At 40.5% G+C, this 14,589-nt stretch overlaps 1 protein-coding gene across 2 annotated transcripts in view; it reads right to left on the bottom strand.

The window, feature by feature from the left end:
* mgll (monoglyceride lipase) overlaps window positions 1–14,589 on the bottom strand; it is a 46,173-nt gene that overhangs the window by 13,603 nt on the left and 17,981 nt on the right. For both annotated transcript variants that reach the window (XM_079678141.1, XM_079678140.1), the window contains 2 exons: window positions 12,538–12,644; window positions 4,665–4,801 (listed from right to left, as the gene is read on the bottom strand). In XM_079678141.1, coding sequence (XP_079534267.1) covers window positions 4,665–4,801; window positions 12,538–12,644 — 244 coding nt within the window. The remainder of the gene's footprint in view (window positions 1–4,664; window positions 4,802–12,537; window positions 12,645–14,589) is intronic.

Raw genomic sequence — 14,589 nt, forward strand, 5'->3', positions numbered from 1 at the left:
AGGAAATTAGAAAATCAAACCAAAGCAAAAGAATGACAGGAAGTACTATGGGGGGAAAAGAAGACAGGAAGTGAAAGTAGGAGACGGTAAGACAGGTGGACTTTGACGTAGACTGGGGATCAACAGAAGGAAGGAAAGACCTAAGAGGGGATGGAAAAAGATGAGCAGAGAAGGAGGAAATGCGGGAAGTGCTGCTGTTGCTTCAGTCAGCTCTGCCTTAATATGTATACACTTTGACAACAGACACATCATCTGGTATCCCACCGTTTCATTTACCCAACTCTGTTTGTCCTCAGATTGTTTTGAACGCAGCATCAGTCTTTTTATAAATACAGTGCTGCTGGAAAGCTAGGGCCATAAAAGGATGGAAAAACAGACTCCCAAATGAAATGGATCAGTGTTTAAAAGTAAAAGCTGAACTGAAGGCGTAAATGTAGAAGCCTGTTAAATGTAAAACACACAAGGCTCAATAGCAGGAAGAGGGAAAACAATGCTTTACATGTGACTGGAGCATTGGATAATAAAAAAGACAAAGCTACATTGTGCTTGGGGACTGCATACAGTTCACGAGGAATAATAAATACACTCAAAGTATAAACCTATATAAATTGTGCCTATAGGCCAAGGTTGCTCACTCAAAGGGTTGCCTTGAAGTGAAACGCTTCGAACATACAGAGATACTTTATATATTTTTTCAATAATGTAGATACATTTCTTTCAAAGCTTGTCATATCTTCTGTGAAAGACATGTTCTTGCTGAATCAAAGGAGCCCACTGAATCACTGCTGCGCTGCGAGATAACAAGGCTCCATGCGTCTCGCCGCAGATCGGTTCTGCAATGAATTTGCTTTTATCCTTTGTGTTCTGAAAATACACTTCCAGCTAAAACGCTATAAACTGCGTATTTGTGTTTGTACTGAAACATGTCTGACTAACGCAGGTGGGGCATCCTGTTTCCTGCAGCACATCATGTTACTTGTTCTGTGTCAGTGTGTGACGAAGGTAACTTCTGTTACTCACTGTGGACTGACGGTTTCAGGCCTTGTACACTGAACAAAAATATAAATGCAACACTTTTGTTTTTGCTCCCATTTTCCATGAGATGAACTCAAAGATCTAAAACATTTTTCTATATACACAAAATAACCATTTCTCTCAAATATTGTTCACAAATCTGAAAAAATCTGTGATAAGTAGCATTTCTCCTTTGCTGGGATAATCCATCCCACCTCACAGGTGTGGCATATCAAGATGATGATTAGACAGCATGATTATTGCACAGGTGTGCCTTAGGCTGGCCACAATAAAAGGCCACTCTGAAACGTGCATTTTTGCTTTATTGGGGGGGTCTGGGGGGGTCCGAAAACCAGTCAGTATCTGGTGTGAGGGTTAGGATTAGGGTTAGGGTTAGGGTAATGTTGTGAATCGAGTGGCCTGTGTTCATCGTCCATAACATACGCCTGCCCATACCATAACCCCAACACCACCATGGGCCACAATTCACAACTTTACCCTAACCCTAACCCTAACCCTAATCCTAACCCTCACACCAGATACTGACTGGTTTTCGGACCCCCCCAGACCCCCCCAATAAAACAAAAATGCACGTTTCAGAGTGGCCTTTTATTGTGGCCAGCCTAAGGCACACCTGTGCAATAATCATGCTGTCTAATCAGCATCTTGATATGCCACACCTGTGAGGTGGGATGGATTATCTCGGCAAAGGAGAAGTGCTCACTATCACAGATTTGTTCAGATTTGTGAACAATATTTGAGAGAAATGGTTATTTTGTGAATATAGAAAATGTTTTAGATCTTTGAGTTCATCTCATGAAAAATGGGAGCAAAAACAAAAGTGTTGCGTTAATATCTTTGTTCAGTGTATATTGCACATGTGGTTTATTTTTAAAAGTGTTCCTCCTCCCGTTTTTCCTGTTGCTCCTGATTATGTTCACCTGGTGTCCTGTGTTGTCTCCTCCCCCCTCACCTGTGTCTAATTGCTGATTAGTGTGTGTATTTAGGCTCTGCAGGTTGTGCTCAAGGAAACAACAGCAGGATTGAGGCTGTGTGTCATTGTGTTCATGCTTTAATAAATGCCCACACCGGGTTATATTTGGGACGTTCTTCCTCCTTGCTTGGTCGGGCCGCTCAATTGTCAGCGTCACACAGTGAAGTTCCTTTCTACAACATTAAACAAAAACATGTTTGCGTTCTGAATGAATGCAGAGTCTAAGCGGCTTGTTATTCTTACATAAGTGAGTTCATGGGAGTACAAATTGACTGGACCTACAAACACTGACAGTAACCCCTTATTATATAACTCATCAATACTGTTTGTGTTCTGCTGGCTGTACTGAGAGTACTAACAGTGATAGGTCGTGATGTTCATTGCAGTTCTGTGAAAAATTTGATAAACGCATCTGTTAAAAAACATTCCCTGGTCAGCCATAATGGTGATTGGTAACATGTGTAATTAATTTCTTTCTCAGTGAGAGTTCTGGATCAACACTGTCTGTAGCTCTCACAAAGACACATACTTAACACTTATAACACAATTTGCTCCTGAAACGGAGCTCAAATGGGAAATAAATAATGTATTAAATATGTTTTCAGATTTGTAACTGATTTTCAAGATTGGCTGTATGTTAAAAACATGTTGGCTGTACAAAACCTAGCTTAGCATAAAGACTGAAAACAAAGGAAACAGTTAGCCTGGCTCTCCCTAAAGTTCAAAATCCAAATAAAGACTGAGATTGTAAGAACATTTGTGTTTCTTAACAACAGTAACTTAATGTGTTTCTTCCGTTTTAATAATGAATTAATTGTTAAACTTGATTCTCATAGATTTAGATGTATTTAATTCGTCTGTTTATATCTTGAATGTCTTTGACTTTTGGACTATTGCGTCGGTAAAAACAAGTTATTACTTGGGCTGAAGCAGAAGTTAGAACAAAATATGTACTGCTTTTTGACCTAGATTAAATGAAGGAGATTGATATCACTCTCATGTCTGTACATAACATCTAAAGCAACTGACAGTAGCCTGTTAGACTAGTTTAGCAATGAGACTGACAAAAGTGGGAAACGACAGAAGGGATTTTGTTACAATTAGACAGGGCCAGGTCGTCTTTTTTCGCATATCTACGCTACTGAGCTGCTGGCTGTTACTTCATATTTTACACATAGATATGAAAGTGTTATTGATGATCTGCCAGAGAGAAAATAGGTGTATCAATGTCAAACTATTTATCAAAATAATAAATAGATTCAGAGAAAAGTAATTGACACAATAATGAAAAAAAGCCCATATTCCATAAATAAAAACAGAAAAAGATTGCAATGTGTTAAGACAACTACTGTTGTATAGTATAGTATACATATTCCACTACATATGGAAGCCTTTAATTTAGGGTAAAGGTGAACCCAGACACAGAGGGTCAGGTGAACGTAATGATATTGTCAGACCGGGTAGTGAGCACACTGTCTCCTGTCCTTCAACAAATACACACACTCTGCCCTTGTGCAGGTCACTGAACCTGCTTCTGTGTTGTTGGAGGTTTCCAGCGACCAGCGGTACAATCTGTGTCACTGTGTGAAAGGTAAGCTCACTGTGAAGCACCACGAGGCAAACCTAACCTGAACTCTTTTCTGCAGATGAAACATGGAGTTTTTAATAATACAGAAATGATTGATCTGTTGGTTTTACAGTTATTTCTTTAACAATTCCTGTGATATTAAAACACCCTGATTGTATTGTTATTATGCAGTCATGTTTTGGTGAACACCAAGGACTTGTTTTTCATGGCTGTCTAATTTAGGACATAAAACCACTTCCTATTTCAAGAAGAGCGTGTGCCATTTCTTTCATCTAAATGTCACGTGTCGCAGAAAACCTCTCATCTATTTTTTTCATGTATTTTATTTTCCAAAAGCACTCGCCCTTCAATTTCATGCAGCTGTTTCTAGTGTGTGTGTCAAGCACACTGAAACTCTAAACCAATATCACGTTATTTCATACCAAACAAAGCTGATACACAAAGATCAACAAAAGCATCAGAGCTATTTACAAAAAAATACAATAATGTGATTAGAATAAAACACAACCCAATGACTGACCCACAGTCAAATCTGCCATTAACAGCTTAAAGGTCACCTATTATGCAAAATGCACTTTTTGATGTCTTTTATATAAATACGTGTCCACGGTGCGTAAGGAGACTCACTAAGTGTCCAAAAATACAACCTTCTCTTTTCCTCCTTACCCACATCTCTAAAAACGGGGGTACAACGGAGCTGATCCAGATTTGCTGCGGTCATGACTACGTTACTAAAATGTGGGCTGGCTTTACATTGATCTCCTGGCAACGGTCTGCCCACGACCCTATCGTCCCCTATCACAAATGTCGCCGTATCAGAAACAATGCGCAAGGTGTTTTGGAAGAAATATGGTCTGTGTTTAGATTAGCAACATTTAGCGCTTATAAACAGCACTTTAGTAACAGGGCTGAAATAGAGGGGTATGAGGCAGGGCTAGAATGGGTGATCTGTTTGGCAATTTGAGCAAAACCCTTCAGAGACATGTTTTGTATAGATATGGCCCTATAATATATTCTTAAAATATAGCACAATAGATGAGCTTTAATGCTTCATGGAAAGTGTCCTACCATGGAGTGACCGACGATGAAGACGGGTAGGCCCGGGTGGCGGGATTTCATCAGGTCAACGTGCTGCAGCGAGTCTCTGATGTATACCTGGAAGTCTTTGACATTCATCCTCTCTCCTTCACTCTGACCATGGCCAACTGTGTGGGGAAGAAGGGAAGAAGAAGAGACTGGTGTGAGGAAAGTTATACATCTGGAGTGTATATTAAGAGGTTATTAATATATCAAAAAAGGCAAAAGGAGGAAAAAAAGACGGGTAATTCCTTGCTTATCCATCATAGCTTCAACACTTATTTCAAAACACAATTTGTCATAGGGAAGAGATACATATATTTAAAAAATCCAGTAGTTGACTGTATTACATAAACACTGATATGCCTTGCTCTATCAGTGGGGAGAAGGACGTGCACGACAAATAAGAAGGCAAACAGGGATCATGTGACAAATAAAGTGAGAAACTTTATGCACATTAATTCATTCATTATAAAGTCAGCGAAGCGTTTTTTAAATCAAACAATATTTGAATCTTCATTTGATTTTTTCATTCATTTATTCATATTATGTTTTTTTATTATTATATTGTGTCATTTATGGTTATCCTTTTCCTTGTAGTGTGTTCTTTTTTGTGCATGTAAATGGTCTGCAAAGGCTAAAATCCCAAACGTCACTCCAGAGGGAGTTTAAAGTTGAGAGAACTGGAGGGAAGGCAGGAGTGGGGGAGGAGGGTGAGAGGAGAGGTGAGAGGAGGGGTGAGAGGAGGAGAGACGGACCAGACCAGACTAAGCCACAGGAGAGAGACATTTGACTGAGAGATGGAGAGGATGGAAAATATCACTATCAATATGCATGTGTGTATGCATACACACTGTAGATTGTGTGTGTCTTCTCCTCTGAGGTTTCTGCAGCAGTGGCTGAGGGGTAAAATGAGTTTCCATGGCGACCACTGAACCAATAACACCACTGAGCTCCTAAACATTGTGCAGCTCAGACCATCTCGCTCTGTAATCTCTGTGTGTGTGTGTGTGTGTGTGACATGTACACCATGAGGTCTAACGCTAAACACTTTTCTGCTCGTCAATACTGAAGCGTGTAAATCAATGTCCAGCAGCGAGTGATGCAGCACTGCAAACTTCAGATCGATGGAAACCATATCCCCTTCCACTTCAGATCAATGACCCCACACTCTACTGAATAGAAATATTCTGTTATTACCCTCCAACACACACAAATAGTCACACATGAGCAGACACACACAGACGTGGCAGAACTGGGATCGCCTGGAACTGTGCAATATGCAAACATCAGGGCTGATATGATGTTTTTTATTTTTACTTGGTGATGAGTTAATTGGATTTCACATATGATTATATAACAAAGGCGCCCCAGGTGACTCATATTATCTGCGGCATGAATTAGATCAATTTTGCACGCTTATTACATTAGAAGGTTGCTGCAGCTTAAGAAAAAGGCACAATTGATTTGTATTGAGAGAAATAGATCATTAAAATGTCTGTTGGAAGCATTTGATGGGGTCTATAGGGGCCCACATTTCATGTGAAAACTTACTGTATATCTTATGATAAAATGCGTTCAGCAGATTATGATTATTTTTATTTTTGTTTAATTTATTGATGATTTGTTGTTTAACTGAAACAATATTTAATCTCTAAAATGCAACAAAAGTTATATTTTTAGCTCATCTTAAAGAAAATCTATAAAACCAAAATATGTTAAGCCATTACTTGCATCATGTAAACATAGAATAACTGGTTCAATAATGTACTACAGTATCTACATGTAGCTGTAAGAAAGTGTCAATACATTTATATTTTTAACTATTACTCTGTTGGAACATATGACCAGAGGCTGATGTATAAACAGACTATACAATATATACTCTTAATAATGCTATTTGATGCTGACGTGCTTTTTATTAATGTGATTTTCATGGCGTACTGATTGCTTGGTGTCTGAAATAAACCCAATCAAACACTAAATAAACTACTCTTTTGTCCCAGTAATGGTCTCTAAGCAAGCCACTTTAATCCAATCAAAGCTGTGTGAAAACATTTTTTGCACAAACTAATTAACTCACAAATTGCCAAGCCCTAATCTTATTAACATTCCCAGACATCATCAGGCAGGTCCTCTCATTGTTAACTCTGCCTCTGCATAAACATCCACTTTGATTATTTCACCACTTCTTGATCATAAATTGATATGATATATATTGATATGTCCACATTTCTGTATCCACAAGGCCAAAATGTTCACTGTGTGACGGCTAAATACAAAGTTAGCTCGTCTGCAATTGGATTTTGAGTTAATTAATCAGCCACCATGCTCTTTCTGGAGGTTGTTCTCTGGTAAATAGCTGCGGTGTGGGACAGATGGAATAAATCTCCAGTATGTGCAGGCTGTAAATAAATAAGACCTCTATAATTAGAAATAAATAAATTTGAGACAGAAGAAAGTGTGACAGAAGAACAGGAAGGGAAATGTGTGCTGAACTCTATGAAGGGCTCCCTGAGGCAGTGTGTGTGTGTGTCACTGAGCTATAGATAGATGAAAAACTAGTGTCTCTGCCACTGGGACTTCCAGTTCAGTATTTTTCATTTAACAGTGTGAAATTTTACTGCGAGTCACATAACAAACTGTTCCTGTTTGAGCAGGTTCAGTCATCCTCATCACTCACTCTCTGTTATCTCACCTCTGCCTGCTTTGTATTGAGATGACTACCTCTGTAAATATTTCCACATTTGCAGCAGAGACTTTATTTCTTTATCTTGTCACACTCTGTCTCTCTCTGCTGTTTGCCTGTGGATGACTCCATTCTTCACATGTTGTTCTTTTCGCAGGCTGATGAGTTCACATATTTCTGCGGTAACTAGGACCTGTTAACACCTCACATTGAAGATTAAGGCCCCGTCCACACGGAGATGAAAACGAAAACCAACCAAATTCGATATTAAAAAAAATCTTCCGTCCACACAGAAACGGCACAAGAAACATGTCCGTCCACACGAGACCGCTCGACCAGCTGGAGACGCTTTAGTACATATGCCGGGCCTGTAAGTGGTGCTGTACTTCCGCCACAAAATACACCTCGGGCTCCGAATCCACATTTCTATGTCGGCCTTGTGTGGACAAACCGTCTACCAGGGGTCGGCAACCTTTTTGATATGAAGTGCCATTGAAAAAAAAATTGTGATCAGTGTGCCGACGATCGTGAGTTGTCAATAATATTTTGACGACCGTCCGTTCTGTGATTCTCCAGAACACACAGATGGCCAGTCCGCCCCTGTATAGCATATTATTTTCGATGAGAGATGAGCAGATCGCCACTGGGCTTTCAACTAAAGACACAGCCACGCAAAAACTGCGGCATTTGTACAGCTCCTTATGGGTACTGCAATTTGTGAAGTGCCGGCGCTGGAGCAGTGCTTTCCTCCATGTTGAAACGATCAGGAAATCAGGGAAGCGGCAGAAAGTCACCTGGAGTTAAAGAGAGCCGGGCTGCGTTGCGTGCATGGCTTCCTTCTGCAAGTAAAGGGGAGACGCACTCAGACGGCGGTCTCGTACAGGATCCGAAAATAAAATGTAAATATTTTGCACACTTACTCCACTTATTCCTAGTGTGCCACTGGTTACGGTGCCGCGGGCCAATGGTGGCCGACCCCTGGTCTATACGATAGAGAACGTTAACGAACTCAAATGATATCGTCTCCGTGTGGACGGGGCCTTAAAGCCCCTTGGTGGAGTTATAGATCAGCAAAAAGATTGACATTATCTAATTAAAGAAACTCTTAAAATGGGATGACATAATCAGGGGTGTAAAGTGGGATGGCCAACAACTGTCCCCTTTGTTCCCCTTCCTGAGATCAAGCCCATCTTCAAACTCAACCTTCATTTTGAACTTAACAACACATCTGTAAAGTTCTCTGGTGGAATTTTGCACGGTTGTGATACTATTGCAGTGACAGAATATGTTGACATATTTAAATGAAACTTTGGAGCAAGGGCTCAAAACACAAGGAGAACACTCGAGCTGATGTCAGACACTAAAGACTTATTGGAAGTTACGGTAGGAGAATTGACGAAGACATTTGCTGTAGTAGCGAAGTGACACAGTCCCACCAATTCTCAAGCCCCCTCACCCAATCCCAAATATTGATCAAGTTCTGGACAAATACTATTCTTAAAGAGAGAAAGTGGCACCCGAGGTCGCATGCCCGAACGCTGACTACGTGAGAAGGGTGCAGCGGCGCAGGATTCATTTCAGAAGTGGGGGCGCCAAAAAGTGCGTGTGTATGTGACATACTTGCCAACCCTCCCGATTTTCGCGGGAGACTCCCGTTTTCCTCCCAGGGTCATATTTATCCCGCATTTCTCACGATTTCTGACTAAATCTGATTTGTGAGTAACGAACCGTTTCATTCTAACTAACGCTCCAAATGTTACTGTGTCCGCTCTTGTTTGACAAGCTGAATGTTGACTGGTGTTTGACTGAAGCAAGCGCACTTTTTTTGAACACACTCACTCTCTGTGAAAAGCTCCAGTTATTAACTCCGGTATTTAAAAAGCTGTCATCTCCACATATGAAGAAAGTTACAAGCCGTTTGACAGCAGCAAATCTGCATATTTCACAAAAGGCTGGTTTAGTGGTTTTGCAAAGAATTAACCACTCTCTGTTTTTGTACCATTCTGTATTGAAGTACCTTTCTCTTTGCCCAAATAAGCTTTTATTTGCCCGTCTCAATGTCCCGACAACAAACCTCCATGCAGTCGGAACCGGCCTGTTTTGGTTAAACGATGCCGGCGGTTTTGACAATTTCTGCGGCCGCAGAGCTGCTGCTTTGGGGTTCATCTGCAGGGCTCTCGACTAACTTTTTTCACCATCCTCCCGGAACCGTCCCGAAATACAATCTAAGCCGTCCCGAAATTAATGTGGACCGTCCCGAATTTAAAATATTAGTTTTTCTACTACTTATCATTAGTTAAAATCATTCAAAGTGACCTTTAACATAAATAAAACATCATACAAATCATTAGATGATAATTCATCAACCTTATTATTTGAGTAAATCAGGCAATCACATGACAAAGGCCAAATATATTTAAACAAACACACAAACGAGAAAATTACTAATATTGAATCAAATCAAGTCCCATCCAATTAACAAAAAAAATCCAACACTCTGTCCTGAAGACAGAACCCAGAGTAACCACTAACCAGGAGGACAGTCTGGAACACAGTCAGGAGACCTTTACAAACTGCCCCGCCCCCTCGCACACAGACGGGGGAGAAAGAGATCTCGTCTGGATTGGAAAGCTCGAAAATACATCATAGACGCATGTTGTAGTCTTATTGCATATTAGAAACGGAGTTGGATAAACTAAAACTGCGATATAATGTTTATGTAGCAATACTACATATGACATATATTTTTTAAATGTCTCCAGTACCGATAAAAAGTCAGATAACGTCGGAGTTTAACGTTACCACTGTCTTTAATAATTCCGGCCCGGGCGGAGCCCGTTTAATACCGGGGCTCGGTACCCATCCATACATGGGGAGAGGCGCAGCATATTGCTAAGGATTAAATACGATGGAGGGTTCTCATCTCAGCCTTATTACCCATAGGGGATGAAGTGGAGTAAGTAAATAAAGAGGCCGGCGCTCCAGGGTCTGGTTCTGCTGTGCGTTTTTGTGATGTAAAGGTAAAACATTTCAGAATTCCTCCACGGGATACCATTGTCATTTTACATCACTCAACCCGCGAAATACACACACTCAGTACATAGCCTACTGTAGATAGACCCGCGAATTTGCGGGCCAGGAATTCGCGGGCACAGCCAGCTGTGCGGCTGGCTGACAGCACATGGACACAGTTTACGTATGTTTGTGTGTGTGTGTGTGTGTGTGTGTGTGTGTGTGTGTGTGTGTGTGTGTGTGTGTGTGTGTGTGTGTGTGTGTGTGTGTGTGTGTGTCTGTTTCTGTGTGTGTGAGTGTGTGTGTGTGTGTGTTTCGCGGGTTGCTAAATGTTTTGTGTGTTTATGTTGACAAGGAGGTTTAATAATTGTGTGCTACACACAACGTGCAGTCGATTTCATTTTCATCGCCGTTTGTAGTAGAGTTAGCATGGTATTTTTATTTTAACTCTCGTCCCAAATTCGTCCCAAAATTATTTTTTATCCTCCCTGACACTATTTTTTTCGGCCCCGGGACGACGGGAGGTCCTTAAACTCGAGCCCTGATCTGGCTGCGCTGGTTCTATGGTTGAAGGGCCAGGCTCTGGAGTTGTGGATGTCAGGGATGTGACATTCAATTTGTTGAATTTCAGTTTAGTTTGACTGTATTTTGTTTTCTTATGCGCCCGTTCTTCTGACATGTTTGCAAGTTTATCTATCTAGGTTAATGGCTGACACACACAGAACAACGTAACAAATAACGTAAACAACGTAACAAATAAACAAATCTAAGCTTTTTTATTGGTTGTAATTTACATGGATACATTTGAATGGTGTGACAATGTCCTATTTGATTGGATTAAAATGTAAATATTCTCCCTGTTATGTCTGCCTGCTTTATTTTACCTAGTGCAAAGTGACCTGCTCCATTGAAATCAATTGCATTGACCCGAAGACACATTTTGAGTTGTATACACTGTTGGAAAGAGGAGATTATAGCTTTCTAATGATATCTGGATTGTTGTTGTACTCCAAATATTAAGCAAAATATTTCACATTATATAATGACTGAGTCATCATTTTGAGAAAAAGGCCTTTAAAGTTTCCTCTTCTCTGGAATCCATCGATCTGATTGATTATTAGCGGAGCAAATTATCAAAATATATTACGGAGGGAAAATATTTTCGTTTGGATTACTGGTCTGGGGGGAGCTCGCGAGTGTGTGTGTGTGTGTGTGTGCTTGTGTATTTTTGCGTTTGTGTGTATTGTGTTTGTTTCCCGGGGAAAACACTCACGAGAAACACCGACTGTCGTTATGCCTGCTGTGACGTCAAGTTACTCCGTTCTCCGCTTGTAATTATGCAGTTACAAGCTTCAAAGTTGTATTCATCATCTGAATTTGCCGAAACAAGTTTAATATTCTAAAAGCCAAGACTCTGTTTATTTGAAATCAGATGGAAACAAACTGTAACGGACCCTGACGTGTTATCTATGATTACTATACTCCTTACATTCATAATTTCAGCGGAGGGAAGGGAAGCGGCGCTGTGGAAGAGCAGAGTGGCGAGTGAGGGCTGTCATCTTCCCTTTACAAGCTTCAAAAATGCCTGAAGCTAATGAGATTGAATATAACAATCAAACATATAAAAATATACACAGCTAGATCAGATCGCGTTCTTTTTAGATGCGACTTTAGAGTAGAGGGGAATTTTTGAAACGGGATGTACAGTGTTCCGCGGCATCTGCTGCTGCGAAAATGTGGTGCAGGGCTGTAAAGTGGGGGGGGGCAATGGCCCCCTGCTTCTGGCGCCCTTGGAAGGGTGAATACGGTTGCTAACCCAAAAACCAACCTGGCCACAACCAACATGCAAGACTCAAGGCAAATTGGAAAATAAATGTGTGACTTCACAGCGGCGAGGTGAGCTTCCTAAATACAGTTCAACACTAAAAGCGGTTTAATTTATACTCCAATCCACACTAACATTTGTGATGTTTTCTCCACCTACACAAACACATTGCGGCAGAACAATAGAACAATATACCACAGGGCCTAATTCGTTTACAGGCTTTGTTCCCCCAACAATTAACCAGGACCGTAATCAGGGCTTCCTTTGAGGCTAAGCTATTGTCTGTTTGAACTGCAGGTGTGTGTTTTAATGTATTGTAATGTGTTTTTGGGACTCACCGTGGTCGTGCGCAAACGCCAGCATGGACAGTTCCTTCAGTCTTTGTGCGATCTCATCATACGGCCCACAATGCTCCCCAGCTCCATGGGCAATATACACCAGAGCCCTGAGAGGAGGAGAGGAAAGAGTTAATTTAAGTGTTAACAAAAGCAGGCTTTCTTAAACCTCTATGTTGTGTGCTATCTTGCACAGATAAAAACAAACAGCAGAAGTTTGCATTTATCTACAAGGAAGCGTCATCTTTCCTTGACTTATCAAAGGGTTCCAGTGGAGAAAGCTTGAAGACATATCTCCTTCAGTACAATACGAAGAGCAGAATTGTACCATAAAGGACAAAAAGGGAGAACAAAATGATGCAAAGTTTTGTGTGTGAGCTTCTTTCCTGGAAACATGTACCGTAAATACATCTCTGTACGTCATTCTTTTGACTACTTGTGTCTGGGTGTGTGATTGAGAGAGATAGAGAGTCAGAGATGACAGAACAAGAAGGGAATGTTAGTAGAGATAGCAACTATCATTCATCTGTCTCTCTATCTGCCTCAACACATCCTTTCTTTCTAGCTCAAAGTAAACACTGAAGGAATCCAGTAAACAAGTGGTAACTAATTCACAGAAATCAACTTTGACTGTTTTTGTTTAAACTTAAGTTCTGTTTTCGGAGAGTATTCATTAAAACATTCAGCAAAATGGAGCTTTATACGAATGTTTCTTCAGAACAGCTGATTCAGTGAGTCATTTTCCAACCAAAGGCATAAAAAAAGTAAAAAAATATCAAATATGCGTAGTTTTCCTGTTGCTTGGTGCAACAGAAACTATTTTGTAGTTGAGAAAATGATTCAGTTAATTGCACAGGAATTTTGTTTCTCACATAAGTGACTATAAACCACTTCTTGGGTTGGGTTTATGGTCAGCAGCTCAATTGTGTTTACCCACTTACTGCTCATGGGGACATAACATATTTCTGTATCGTATATCTCGGCAGCTGTTTCAATTCAAATTCAATTAACACGTTTTGTTCAATCTCCTCCAGGCCCACTTGAGTCCAAACATAACTAAGCTGGCTTTAAAGAGATGTTGGGAGGTTGTTGAAACAGATGTGGTTAAAGGTGGGGTAGGTAAGTTTGAGAAACCGCCTCAAGATACACTTTTTGTTATATTCCATGGAATGCTCTTAACATCCCGATAGCAATGAATATCTGAAGTGCTTTGACAAAAAATCCATGAAAAAATGTCATCTGTGGAAGCCGTAGTACTGTAAAAAGCACGACCAATCATCTGAGCCGGCCCGGCTAAAATAACTGGATGACCTACCTGCCTGTCAGCCTTCCATCTGTGCACAAACTTATCTCGTGCCCTCATTGGTCATGTGTGCGTTCGTGTGTGTTGAAGGAGGGGCCCTGTAAGGAAGTGGCAGATTTTATCCGGCTGTGTATTTTCAAATTCCAGCACACTCGAGCTGGTTTCTCCAAAGGTGGATATACAGTATGTTTATATAAAAATGATGTATCAAATTCCAATATGAAAACAGTGTGAAATGTGTTACTGCTGGGGAAAAACCTACAGATGACAGATCTCTATGCGAGTTTCAACCAATTGTTTTATGAGTCTCACTGTTCTCATAGAAACAATTATTGAGATTAGCACCAAACAGCAGATTTAGGAACTAGCCGGTAAACAGACTGTTGGCCTTTAGCAGAGCCACAGATTTCACTCAGGAGTTGGAAAAAATCGGAGCTTGAAAAGAAGTAAATTATTAGAAGAAATACAAGGAAGTAAACATTGTATTGTAGTGTGTAGTTTAAGTGCTTACTGCTTGTGTTGTTCCTTATACTAATAGGTTAAGGGGTTATAATATTGCCTACAGGCATATGTAAGCCAGGATAATTGGTCAATAAAGTCTTTGTCTACCTTTTCTTTGAGGTACCTCAGTCTCATTACACAATGCACCAAGCAATCTGTCAAACATGTCCCAAAGGTAAACTCCAGCGAGCACCGAATGTCAAAGAAAATGGTCTTTACACATTTTACGGCTCATTATTTAAAAGCTACCA

Source organism: Notothenia rossii, assembly GCF_949606895.1.
Source record: "Notothenia rossii genome assembly, chromosome: 4".
NCBI lineage: Eukaryota > Metazoa > Chordata > Actinopteri > Perciformes > Nototheniidae > Notothenia > Notothenia rossii.